This window comes from Agelaius tricolor, unplaced genomic scaffold (genome assembly GCF_023055355.1).
Source record: "Agelaius tricolor isolate 1412-34295 unplaced genomic scaffold, bAgeTri1.0.p SCAF_12, whole genome shotgun sequence".
Taxonomy (NCBI): Eukaryota; Metazoa; Chordata; class Aves; order Passeriformes; family Icteridae; genus Agelaius; species Agelaius tricolor.
The window spans coordinates 14,852,969-14,866,446 of NW_027269272.1; the positions used below are offsets into that span (position 1 = coordinate 14,852,969).

General features: G+C 43.4%; 1 protein-coding gene across 1 annotated transcript in view; it reads left to right on the plus strand.

Moving 5' to 3' along the window:
* The first annotated feature begins 570 nt into the window (after nucleotides 1–570).
* Nucleotides 571–13,478, plus strand: part of MB21D2 (Mab-21 domain containing 2) — a 58,407-nt gene continuing 45,499 nt past the window's right edge. Inside the window, exon 1 of the mRNA XM_071437764.1 lies at nucleotides 571–1,082. Coding sequence (XP_071293865.1) covers nucleotides 872–1,082 — 211 coding nt within the window. The 5' untranslated portion in view covers nucleotides 571–871. The remainder of the gene's footprint in view (nucleotides 1,083–13,478) is intronic.

A 13,478-nucleotide genomic window follows, 5' to 3' on the forward strand; every position in this document is an offset into this window, starting at 1 on the left:
CTAAAGGGAGAAAAACCACTGCAGGTTGAAAAGTTAGAAGGCATTAAAATTACACACAGAAGAAAAGGGTGTAGTCTTGTCGATGGGAGAAATGGATGAAGATGAGAGGTCTGGGCCCCTTGCCCCAGGCTACTTGACCTCAGGCAAGTCTTCCGAGATCCCATTTCCCCTCCTATCCTTTGTCTATGTGGCTCCCGGGAGCTTCGAGGCAGGGTTGGTCTCAAGCGCAGGAGTTACTGTACTTTATCTTCGTCATTTCTCCTAGGACATACCATAAAATAATTTCTTATATATATATTTATATGTATATCAAAAGCAGCCTTCAAGATAGCATAAGAAGCTAAAAAGGAATAAACACAGAACGCTTTGGGAACATGTGGGAAGAACAGAGTTCAGAGCCAGTTATTAATCCGCTTTCAGGACAAGGGTTTTGCTGAAGTTTAAAATAAATTTAAGTTAAAAAAAAAAAAAAGGATAATTTTATCCCGAGCCAGCGGTCTGGCTCCAGCCTCAGCACCCGCCCGCCGTGACGCCGGCAGCGGAGCACCCCGCGGCCCGGGCAGCCCCCGCCGTGCCGTGCTGTGCCGTGCCGTGCTGCGCTCCCCGCGGCGGGCGGGCGGCTCCGCGGTGCCGCGGGCGGGGGCTGAGCCCGGGCGGGGGCCGAGCCCGCGCGGCCGCTTGTTGATCGCGGCGGCCGGCGCCGCTCCGGGCTCAGCAGCGCCGGCGGCCAGCCCCGCGCCCGCGCTTTGCCGTTGCGCCGCCGCTCGCATTCTTCCATTTCAACAGTGCAAACCCCTCCTTTTTCCTTTTTTTTTTTTTTTCCCTCTCCCTTTCTTTCCTTTTTTTTTTTTTTTTTTTTTTTTTTTTTTGCATGAAGATGGCGGCGCCTCTCGCCAGCAAGGCAGGGTCCGCCGGCACCACCAGCAAGCCTCCCTTCCCGGAGCTGGATTTCCGATCGGGAGCCAGGGTGGAGGAATTAAATAAACTCATCCAGGAATTCACCAAGCACGATCAGAGGGAGTACGACGACCAGCGAGCCCTGGAGATCCACACGGCCAAGGACTTCATCTTCTCCATGCTGGGTAGGGCAGGGACCGAGCGGGGCGGGGCGGGGGCGATGCCGGCCGGGGACCCCCGGGCAGGGCTCCCGGCCGTGCGGCACCAGCGGACCCTTTCCCCGCGCCGGGCTGGGGGGGGGCCCGGTCGCAGGGCGGCTCTCACCCCCAGGAAACTAATTTTTCCTGTCCTATCCGACTAGCCTTTGGCAGCGATGTGTTTATAAGCACAGAGGAAAGGCTGGGTCGCAGAGCTGACCGGTGCCCGAGAAACACGCCGAGCCAGCAGGGCTGCAGGCGAGGCGAGTCCGGCCCTTTATTGTTTTTACCCCCAATTGTCGAGACATAGGAAACACAGATTTTTAATTTTTTTTTTTCTGGACCGCTTATTTTGGTTATTAGACCCGCGGATGCTTGTACAGGAGCATCTCCCGAACTGCCTTTCTTGCTTAGGTTGCAAAACTCGCAGCGAGTGGAGCAAGTCAGATTGTGGCGGGGGAGTCTTCATCTGTGTGAAACTTTGAATCGCAGGCAGGGATCCTTAAACCGGGGTGAAGCATGTGTTGGCCTTGCGGAAATCACCTGGGCTCTAGCATGACTAAGGCTTCCTAAGAGTAACAGTAGAATGACTAACAGCTCTGATTCTCCAGGTAGTCAGTTTCTGATAAATATTTACCATGAATTGACTAAGAAATCACTTAGACGAATAAAAGCTTTCAGGATACAAAAGGATGCTCTTTAACATGCAGATTAGACCTTGAAATCAGTCATCCAAGTTTCAATTATTGTCTTAAACATGTTCTCCCAAACATTTTTGTGTAAACAGCTGCTGTGGCCGGTGAATGGTTCTTTGTAGCTCAGAGGTGCACATTCACCCTTAAAGCATACTTGGTACAAACCAAGTGTATGATCTACATGTACATTCTGAATAACCTACATCACTTTTCTCATCCAGAACCACAGAGCTGTCCTATTGCAATGATTATTATTTTCTGTCTCAAAGGATTGTCTCTATGATAGACCAGTTCCTCTATAGATGGCTATGAGAATCTGTCTGTCCCACTGGTTATCTTGTAAGGTACCTGGATCAGTACAATTGCCCACTGTATGGGATTTGCACAATTTTATATGTGTATTGCTTTTTCACCAAGGGCTGGACAGGATATAGCAGACTAAATTTAGACTGAGACCAAGGACAACAAGTTGAAAAGTCAGTAGTGTGTATATTTATAGTCGCAGTTATAAATATTTCCCCCTTCCCAGTTAAACAACAACAAAAAAGATGTGGTGAAGCCAGGGTTGCCTCAAAGCCTGTAGGATTTTTTTTCTTAAAAGCATGATCTGGTGGAAGTCATCCAGTATTATGATCTGATACATTTTTCAATCAGGGCTTTAAATAACTGGCTGAGGAAACATGGCTGGATGGGATGGAGCAAAGAAGAGTGGAGAGAAAAAAGCAATAGCTGCTGTGGCTAGCAAGTAGAGAACGCTTTGTATGATCCTGTTTAAGCATTAATAGTCTTTGCAAGGTACAGGGATCACAGAATTTCTTCCTGCCTCGTGTAGGAGAAAGCAATAGAAGAAAGAAGAATAAACTGGAGCATGCCTTATATTTCTGCAAATACACCCTAATGCCTTGCTGTTCATGAAACAGGGAGCCTTAGGCTGTTTAGAAGTAATGTAAATTAATGTGGTTGTCTTTGTTAATATAATGACTGGGAGATGAGCATTCTTCAGTTCTAAATGTATAGCTAAACCATTGGTTTCAACAAAAAACTTATTTCTGTCTAAGTTGTACCTGATAATTTTCAGTAAGTCTTGTTTCTGCATAAAAGAAGAGACTTGAGGACTGAGCCCAGGACAGAAATGGAGATGACATGTCTGGTTTGCCTGCATTAGACCCTAGAAGTTGTGTTTGTGGATCAGATCCTTCTTAGCAAGAGAGGCTCTTAAATCTAAAAGGATTTAACTTATTAATAAATAGCTCTTTCCCCTGTGCCTGGTCTCTCCCATACGTACTGCTCTTATCTCGTCGGGTGATGATAGGAAAATTAAACATAGCTTTCCTGATTTAATTACACTGGTGTATAATTGGTGGATGAATGATAGGTGAGGAGACCTTGTGAAGATTCTCAGATGTTTGTACTCTGCATGGCTTGCCCTCTAGGTCAGACTTTGCTTTTAATTTGTATTAACTCTTTTTCAGCTGTGCTGTCTTGTCCTGGCTTTAAGTAACTGAACTCTAGGAGATCTAAAGAGTTGGACTGTGAGAAAATTAAGGAGAGGCACTACTTGTCGTGGTTTTGTCCAAAATCTTGTGTTCCAAGTATTAGAAGAGGACTGCAAATGACTTACCTCTCTGGTGGGGGAAGTGAGTGTTTTCTGAATGTGGGTGGTTCCTGGCCATTCACAGTCCTTTTCACAGTCACCAAGACCATATGGTCTTGCCAACACCCTATACCAAAACAACAGGTGTATTTTGGTGCCTTTGTTAGTAAATTCCTGTACTCACACTGAGCTATGCCTGATAAATTCTTGTCTCTTTGATTCAGGTATGGTTGAGCTTCAGAGGAGGGAAAGGCTGTAGGAACCAAGAAAAAGAGTGGAGAAATGACAGTCTTGTGTGCTGGGCAGAGGGGCTGACTAAGAGAGGCTGAGACCAAGTCTGTACCTGCTAGTCATGAAAGGAGCTAACTACTTATTCCCCTGATGACTCAGTTTTGGGGGGGGCTTGTGCTTAAAAAGTGATAAAGGAGTATTTTTATCAAATTATGATATTACAGTCAATGATATTTTGATTTTTAAAGTACTTGCTGCCATTGTGATGGGAGGTGCATAGCAGTCATATTAAAAACCATTTAAGGGTACCTGACCTAGAGGATATTATTCTTGCAGTACAAGTACTTTCAGGAAATTCTTTAATAAACACTGCCTGTCTCTTTCTGTTCAGCAACTAAGTAAAAAGTGCTTTAATGCACAGATGTGGTAGGCTTAAAAAAAACATATATTAATGCTCTTAAGAGAACATAATTGAACATTGCATATAAAATAACTCCTTGAAATTTCTAGTGCTATCGCTGCCTCAAACCAGCTCATGTTGTTTGGAATACTGACTCCAGAATTTTATATGGTAACAAGAGAAAGGAACAAAGATACATGAATTAGTACAGACTATATAGAGCTATATTCTCCACTCCAGGTACACATCAGGGTTCAGTCGTCTAGAGCAGTTTTCAAGCTCTTTAGGTTGGTGTTTTGTTTCTATTTCCTACTATGAGACTTCTCAGCAGAACCAGAAGACAGATGCTTAGGACATTTCATGCCATTCTCCTTCCTGAGAAATCAAATCAAGGAACAGACGAGTTCAAATTGGTGCTAAAGTGGCCTTTTGGGGTTTTAAGGCCTCTAGTGTGTCTTTTTGTCACTTGAGTGGTTACTTCTGTGGGAAGTGCCCACCAGGGCAGGCCATACTTGGAGCATCTGCAGCCAGCTGCAGCTTGGAGCTGTTGACAAGACCTCTAGAGAGCTTGTCTCAGCACCTGATACAGGAGAGGTGGTGATCCTATTCTGAGATCATTTCCTAATTCTCTGGTGTCTGCCTGCTGCTCTGCTGGGTGTGCTAGCAAGTGTTTGTGATAGAGGCAAGTCTCAGAGTGGAAGCAGGGCTGGCATCAGCAAATTATTTCTGCTGCAAATACCAGATTCCCAAATGGAGTGAGCTACCCTGCTGAGCCCCTGCATCTGTAGCAAGGCTTCCAGCTGTTTCCTGGACTCATGGGCCCCTAAAACATGTGCTCTGGAGGTGCAGATTGCTGTGCTGACAACACAGGTGTCCTCACATTAGCTTGCCTTTGTCAGCAGCCTCTACAAGGAAAGAATTTTCCCGTTTCCCCCTGTACCTGAGGTCTGTGTAGCAGAACAGCATTGGCAATGTGACTCTTGTGTGGGTTTGTGTGGCATTTTTTTCCTCCCCTTCCCTACCTGCCATAACTTGCTGATAAAATCTATTGTAGATTAGATTTCAGACATTGTTTGAAGTGTTACCTGTTTAGGTGTGTGTCTAGGATACATCATGGAAATTCTCTGCTTCCTGTTGTAGTGTCAAGCTGATGAAATAGCAACAGGATTGGAGTGATCTCTCTAGGGTTAAGTCTTTTGTGTGTGTGTGCCTTCTCTCAAGAGAAGCCAATCATGATAGGAGCACACTGTACTCTGAGGCCTATGTTAATAAAGGCTCCCTGCTGGCATTCCCTGTGCTGCTGAATGCATAATGCACAGCTGTTAAAAACAACCTTACTCTATCACAGATTTCATTTCTGGCTTCACTCGTGTCTCCTCTCCCTGCAGACCACATGTTTCTGTATTTGCATTTAAGGCTGGGGGGTTTCTTGGTGGTTTTGCCTTTCTTAATTAGGGGACAGTGTACTAAACTGGTAAGGTAAGGCTACAAAGCATTGGTAGCTTCTATTTGGTTGTACCTTTCATAAATCAACCAATTTCTTCTCACTGGGAATTAGTTAAAAAAGGTTTTGTAGCCTCCTCTGTCTCTTTGTTCAAAGGGATTGTTGGTCCATATATGTATCATCAGTGAAAATAGATTGAAAATATTTGTCTCAATTTGTATTAAGGTGCTGGTATTTTACTTGCTCAACTACTGTTTTGAAACATTAGTCTGTGATGCAAAGTATTTAGTGTAATAGCTAGGAACATGTCCTGAGGGCACAAATTCTCATGGCAGGCTTGTCAGACTGCCCACCTCCTGTTCTTTCAGTCTGTGGAAATATTTGTAAAAGATTTGGGAGAATACTTGCCAAGCCCAATTATGCAATTATGTTTTAAGGGCAATTTTATAATTACAGCGGTAACCAGGATACAGGAGTTGTTGAGGTTTTGACTTTTCCTTTTTTTTTTCCTATGTGGCTTTGTGTGAATGCTAAAATATTTGGGGCAATTCTAGTTAGAAACCAGTTGTTCAACTTTCTTTTAAGCAGCTGGCTACTTTTATAGGTGAAGCTAAATTAAAGATGACTCCGGCATTGCTCAGGAGGGCTGGAGGACATGTTTTATTATAGCTTTGGTAATCTGCAGCTTGGATGTGTACTCAGAGACCCAGAGTATCCCATCAACAATGTCCAATCTAGAGGAAACTCAAGAGGGTAAAAGTCCTGCCTGGACTTCTCAAAGAGAATCTCCAAGCTGATCAGTTTTTTTACAGTTGGGTTTGTCTGTTGTAATTTTTCTTTCACAAACGCCAGGTTCCTGCTTTGTCTCCTGCACAGCTGAATTTTTGCACTTTTTCTTGGGCCTTGATATGTGCACTTTTGCATGGAGCTGCACCTTTAGGGGCATGTCCCAGTCCTTTTGCTGCAAAGGTGGTTTTCCAGGGCACACCTCTGGAATCTTCTCCTGCCCAGGTCAGACCCTGTTTGTACTCTGCAGGGTTGGTTAGGTGAGAGAGTGCCAGGAAGAGATGTGGCTAAGGCCAAGATTGCCTTTCACCTCCAGTCAAGGGGTCTTGAGTTGCAAGGGCTGCTTCAGCATGACACTGTGAACAGTGATTGAGATGGCAAATTGCACTTCCAAGCATATCTGTGTGAAACCCTGTGGTGGCAGCTGCAGGTAGAGGCTCTGCAATAGACCTGTCAAGTTTCTGTGAGTCTAAGAAAAATGACCTTCTGTTGAGTCCATCACCTTTGTCTGGGTGATGCTGATGTATGAAGCTCACTTGAGAAGCAAGAGCTGTGGATCACTTGCTCTGAAAGAAGCTTAAGAGTTGAGTGCATTATATAGGATGACACATCTTCTGTGTTTTCCCTTAGCAACAGCTGGGGTGGTAAGTTCCATGTCTTAAAAGAAAACCATTAATTCTGGCCATTGGTACCTTGGCCTGCTATCCTCTGAACAAGGAGAAAATTCTTTGAGAGTGACACTCCCTTAATGTGTACAGCATAATATGTTACATTTAGACTGTCTTTAATTTGCTTGTCTTTGGGGTATGAAACAAGAAGTGGAGTAGGTGGAGTTCTGGGGAAGTAAAGAGGAGTATCTGGAGGTTTTTTTTTTCCCTTGGAAAAGCAGAAGACCTATCATGGGAGCTAAGCAGAAAACAGCTTTGGAGGCTGAATTGACAGAATGTCCTTTATTGGGAAAAGAGCAGTGAGCCTGCATGGGAACAAGGGTGAGAGAGCTGAAAAATGACCTCTGGCTGCATGGCCCAAGTCATTGGTCTGAGTCTTGTCCTGGTGACTCGTAGTGTGGTGTGAGTTCAGGAGCTGAACTGTAGCTTTATTGGAACTCACAACCATATTTCATAGGTTCCCCATCTTAACCATGGATTTTATATCCAGTGAAGTTTTATGACTTCTGTTAGCACAAACTTCTCTTACTGTCTAAGTAACAAAAAGATGGCAGTCAGGTATTCTTGGTGGTTTATTTTGATTGGTTTTTTTGGGGGGGTTGCTTTTTGTTTGTCATTGATTTCTTTTTGGTTTTTTGGTTTTTTTTTTTGTTGTTTTTCTAACAGAACTGGAAGGCAGCTTATGAGACATTCAAAATAAATCTTTCAGCAGCAGCTGATGTTCCAATTGACAGATGCAGCTATGGATTTTGCTATGTTTCATTAAGAGAACTCCACTGTTTGCTTTCATTTCCACCATTCTGTTGTGTTCCCTTTTACTGTAAATAGCAATTGTCCTGGACTGAGTGGATTAATCTGTGCCTTAGTGCTTCAACCAAACTGGCAGGTCTCTGAATCATGTACTTTTACAGTAGATAAACTTTCTGCAGTTCTTTCAAGGCACTATTTCAGTGACTGTGTGGTTGTATAGGAAGCATTCAGTTTGAAGAAGATAGATTCCCTGCTCCCCAACATATTTGACTTTTGAGCTTTTAATAAACACTGGATGCTAAGAAAGTCACAATGATCTTATTAATGCATTGTTTCAACTGTCAGACAATCTGATTTTAACCTAATTGAAAGCATTTAATTAGAAGGTTGTTAACATATTTTGTTATCAGCATGCTGGTGTCAAAAGTACAAATACCATTGAGTGGGGGTGATTGGTTGCTCTAAGGTTCATAATATCCATGTCTTTGACACAGCAGTGGTAGCTACTGCCACCCACTCATGTTTAGGGCTGTGGGCAGACATTTTCACAGCATTGGGTGGCTTCAGCTGGTAGAACAGGAGGTGGGTGGCATCTATTTCAACCTAAGAAAATCATTCTGTGGGTGAAACACTGAGTCAGAGTGAGGACACCCTAGACCTCTGTTCTGAACTGCCCCCAAATTTATACAGATCTATGCAAGTTTCAGTATATAATCATATGTAGTAGGGCCCTGGTACTATGAGAAGCCTTCCTTGTCTCCTGTGCTCCAGCAGTCTGTGAAAGCTGGGGTGGTACTGCAAGAGTGAACACAGTGGTGCTGCAGTTCTTCATGACAGGATGGTTTAATCATGCAACTCTCCCATGTAAAGACTCTCTGGCTCTGAGAGTCTTGCCATGAAAAGTATTTAAATAATGAAGGCAAATAGTTATCTGTCATTTGTTGTTGATCTAGTGGCTTTGAGATCAAGTGCAATTCAACCTCTATGAGAGAGATTACAACCTAACCCAGTTCTAGCAAGTAATCTTATTTTGTACTGAATGGACCCCAAAGCAAAATTGGGACAAATTAGTTTCAATAATGCATCCTGTCCGTAGTGTGCATAGTGATGCAGTTTAGCAGTGTCAGGCAATGCCACTTAGTAGAAGGCAGCAGTTTGGGACAGAAGGCAAGGGAAAAATACAAGACATGGCCAAAACTAGAAATCCTTCTTGGATACCATTAACAGTGATTTTTTTTTTTTTTTTGCCATGCTATGACACACTTATAAGGCCATAATTTAGGAGAAAAGTAGAGGTTTATGTGTGGCATGCCATTGATCTGCCAAGAGCTTCTTTATGTGGCTTGCAGTCAGACCATACAGAACTTCTACCCACTGATGGAGTGAGAGTTCAGAAATGATTTGGTCCAGAACTACTGAGTAGCTAGCAAACACTTTCAGTTTTCATCTGGAAATAACAAAGTCAGTTCTTGATTTACTGCATAATCTGCTAGGCAGTGTGGGTTTTTTGTTCTAAAATGTCTTGTCTCTCCTGTTCCTCTTTGTGGGGTCTTTTGGCACTGCTCCACAACCCCCTCTCAAGGATGGATGTTTTTATTCAGTGGTGCATATATGACCTGGTTTAGGAAATCAGGTTCTGAGGTTGTGAAGGAGTAGTACTAAACATCTACCAAAAATGCTGAGACAAATGTTGCAATTAGCTTCTGTATGTTTCCCTTCAGCATTTCTACTCTTTGCATTTTAATAGTCTGAAGAGCTATGTCTTTGTGATGCTTTGGGTGACTCCTTTTGGAAATGAATCCTGTGCTGATAGCTCTGGCTGTGTCCCATCCACAGGCACGTGCTTGGAGATATTTTGTGTTTGTTTTGTACCTCACTAATTAATGTATAAGTTAGTGGTAGAACAGCAGGAAAGCTGCGTTTGCTGACACTTCATGAAATAATGATTTAATCCTTTGTGACACATTCCTGCTGAGTGTCAAAGCTGATAACTCTAATCTCTGTCCCTAGCTCAGTGCAACAGGAACCTGTTCTAGAGGGCATTTTACATGAGCTTGCAAGCTCTTGTAGGTACTTTGTGACCAATTCATGTAAACTTTTTTTGTACATTGCCACTCTTGAGCACAATTGTACAGGATTGTCTGGCACACTGAGGAATCTGGAGTTGAGAGCAAACAAAGGAGCTAACATTTGCCTGCTTCAGATGAAATAAGGGGTGTCCTGTGAGCAGCAGGGAAATGCCCTCATTTCCTTCTCAGTGCACCTCTTCCTTTGCCAGCAATCAGAGCAAGGTGTGATTCTGTTGATCCAGAGGTGGTCCTTGACAGAGCTTTACACTAGTTTGGAATGGGGAATGATGGACCAAGGGGGTCTCAGTGCCCTGAGCTGGAGGACCATGACTGAGACAACTATCACTCCCAGTCAGCCATTAAATTGTGTGGGATCTGCTGCTCCAGTTGGATCCTTACAAATCTGTGTGGCCTGATAGGATTCATCCAAGAATTTTTCAAGACCTGTTGATGTTGTCACAAAACCTCTCTTAATGACTTTCGAGTGGTCTTGGGAATCCAGAGAAGTCCCAGCTGCCTGGAAGCTGGCAAACATTCCTGATTTTCAAGAAGGGCAAGAAAGAGGACCCCAGAAACTACAGGCCTGTCAGTCTCACTTTGGTGCTTTGTTAAGTTATGGAGAAGATTATTCTGGGAGGTATTGAAAAACACTTTGAAGACAACACAGTCATTGATCACAGCCAGCACAGCTTCATGAGATGAAATTCTTGCTTGTTGAATCTGATTTTCTTTTATGACAAGGTAACAACCTAATTACCTTACCATCAGGTACAGCATCACCTGCCTGGCAAGGGAGGGGATTGGATTGTCCTGCTCTGCTCTGGGGCAGCCTCACCTCCAGTGCTGGGGCAGTTTGGGGCACCACAATGTAAGAAAGACACCAAACCATTAGAGAGCATCCAAAGGAGGGCTGTGAATGGTGAAGGAGCTTGAGGGGAAACTGGAGCAGCTGAGGGCACTTGGTCTGTTCAGCCTGGAGGAGGCTGAGGGAGACTCTGCAGTCACAGCTTCCTCCTGAGGGAAGAGGAGGGGCAGGCCCTGATCTCCTCTCTGTGCTGACCGTGACAGGACCTGAGGGAGTGGCCTCAGCACCAGCCTGGCAGAGCTCAAGAAGAGTTTGGGCAATGGTCTCAGGCACATGGTGTGACTCTTGGGCATGGTGCTGAGCAGGGACAGGAGTTGGACTTGATGATCCTTGTGGTCCCTTCCAACTCAGCAGATTCTGTGAAACCCACCCCTCCTCATTCTATGTGATTCCGGATCCTGGGTGTGGATGCAAATCTGTATGCAGGGATAGCTGAGAAACTGCTCTGCAGTAATTAGTCCTTGAGATACAACAAGCAAAGCTTACTTCTGTTCTGGCATGAACTGTGAATTGCTGTTTAAAATAAACTTTTGGTTTAATGGTATTAAACAAAAAATGTGCAGCTCTGCAAATTGAGAAGGGAATGTCACTGTAACAACACTTCAGGGCCTCTGAAATTCATCTTTTACACTTGCAATACAGTGTGCTGAATGGCAGATCAGGTATTGATATTGGCCCCTTGATATAAGACCCTTAAAGCTTGAGTTGCTGAAATATCTGTATTTCGTAGAGAGTAGGACAACCATGTGTTAAGCAATCAGTTACTTGAGGAAAATAAGAGGAATGCAGGTCTCTGCCAGCACAGTGTGTCTCTGACAAGCTGAATTAAATGCCCATGTCTTTTTCCAATGAGCAAGCTGTGATGCACATCTAAGTTGCATTATTGAGAAAAAGGAACCATTACAATTTGATTGAGCATCTCTCAGAGGCTTGCATTATGTAATAAGTTGTCTGTAAAAGTTTGAACCCGAACTTGCATTTTTTCTTAATATCCTGTGAATGTCTGTGGATGTGCAAAATTTGCAGTTGAGGCAACAATGTTACAGTGAAAACAACCCATTTGACACAGGCTTGTAACATCAAAGAAAGACTTTCTGTGCAGTATTTTAATTGTCTTGGGGAGAGATTTGTATGTGCTCTATAAGCACTTAACAGAACTATTTTCACACTATCAGAGCTGCAGAGTTAAGTTACAAGTTAACTGGAAAATCAAAGTTTAAAAAATTATTTTGATCCTCTTAAACTTAAATCCTGGCTATGAACTAGGGCACTCATGAGTTAATTTAGAAAGTAGACAAACCCTCTCACTCCTTCATCCTAAAAATCTGGAATCATCTTTTAATCTAAACTACTTCTTAAAAATTCAGGTAAAGAATTCAGTGTTTAAAAATCTGCTCTTATGCTGAGACCAGTCTTGTAAGACGTTGCTTGTATATGTCTGAATCACTCTATTGTTGTGAATGTCACTGAGTTCTCAACTTCTTTTAAGTGACCCTTTCTTTACCTTAAAATGTGTGTATGCCTTTGTTTTATTCTATGTGGAGGTCTCACCCCCTCCCAGCAGAGCTGTTCCAGTGTGGCAGGCTTCACTGGGCCAAGGCCAGCACTGCTTGGCGAGGGCTGGCGGAGTCCTGTGGAAAAGATTTCTGTCTGAAGGATACAGGAGTGAGGGAGACAAATGAAGAAAATCCCCAGACCCACAGCATGTTGATAGACCTCCTGTTGTTCTTAATTCGTGTCTGTAAATGGCACTGGTTTCCGCTGTTGTGCACTGAGACAATAATAAATAACAATCCTTAGCATTTATATACCACTTCACAATTTTCTGTGTGTTCAACACACATTAACTAATTCAGCTGAGATGCACATATTCTGTGAGCAAAAGTACTCTTCTTGCTGCCCAGGGGAACCTTTTATTACAGCTGGGACAAAGCTTTTCTTTTTACCCTTAACTGGAGCTGTTGGCAGGATTGTTCTGTACAGAGCCTGTGTCTTTCTTCCTGAAGGTTTTAAGCATTTGCATGTACCTCTGTTTGAACAGGAATTGGAGCACTCCCAAGTCATATGTGATACTATGAAAAAGATATGCAGGAGACTTTTCTTTGTGTTTTGTGCTGCAAATATGTGGACCCAGGTTAATAGATTTGTGGTTTCAGAAGGCATTGAGTTAGCAAAGATGTGGCTACATTAAGAGCATCTTTCTGTGCTTCCATAAGGTCTTAAGGGCACACCATATCCAGTGGCCCTCAAGGCTTAGGAGGGGAATAAGTCTCTGTCAGTTTTGGCTGTGTTGGATCATTGCACCATGTGCTGAAGAAAATTGAGGATTTTTGGTGCACAAGATCCAGCACCTGCTAGGCCACCAACTTGTCTTTTGGGGCAGGAGAAAGCTCAACAGAAGCCTATTGCCACGTGAGAGGTGTTTTGAAGGCAATTAAAGACATTATGCTGTATTATTTGTAATCCTGAATCCCAAACATGTTGTTTGGGGTCCCAGATATGCACTGGCATGAATCTAATCTGTCAGGCATTTGTCTTGTTTTGTGCCTTGGTATTTTGCATATGTGTATAGAGCTGGTGGGAGGAGTTTGATGCATCCCTGTCTGCATCTTGAAGCTGGGCAGGATTGGTTCCACATTTTCTTTCCAAGAATAGCACTATTTTAGCATTCCATTCAGGTGGCTAGAAGATAAGCATCTTATTTAATCAGGTCATATAACGTGGGATTAGTGGTTTACCTTGGTAATAACTGTTTTGTAGTCTTTGTAAATTGGTGCCTGGTACTTCAGAATGGCTTTACAGTTGTAACTCTTTTTCTGATCTGAGAGATTTAGTTATAGCTAGTGGTCACACTTCTGGATTTCCTCTTTGTCTAATCTTAT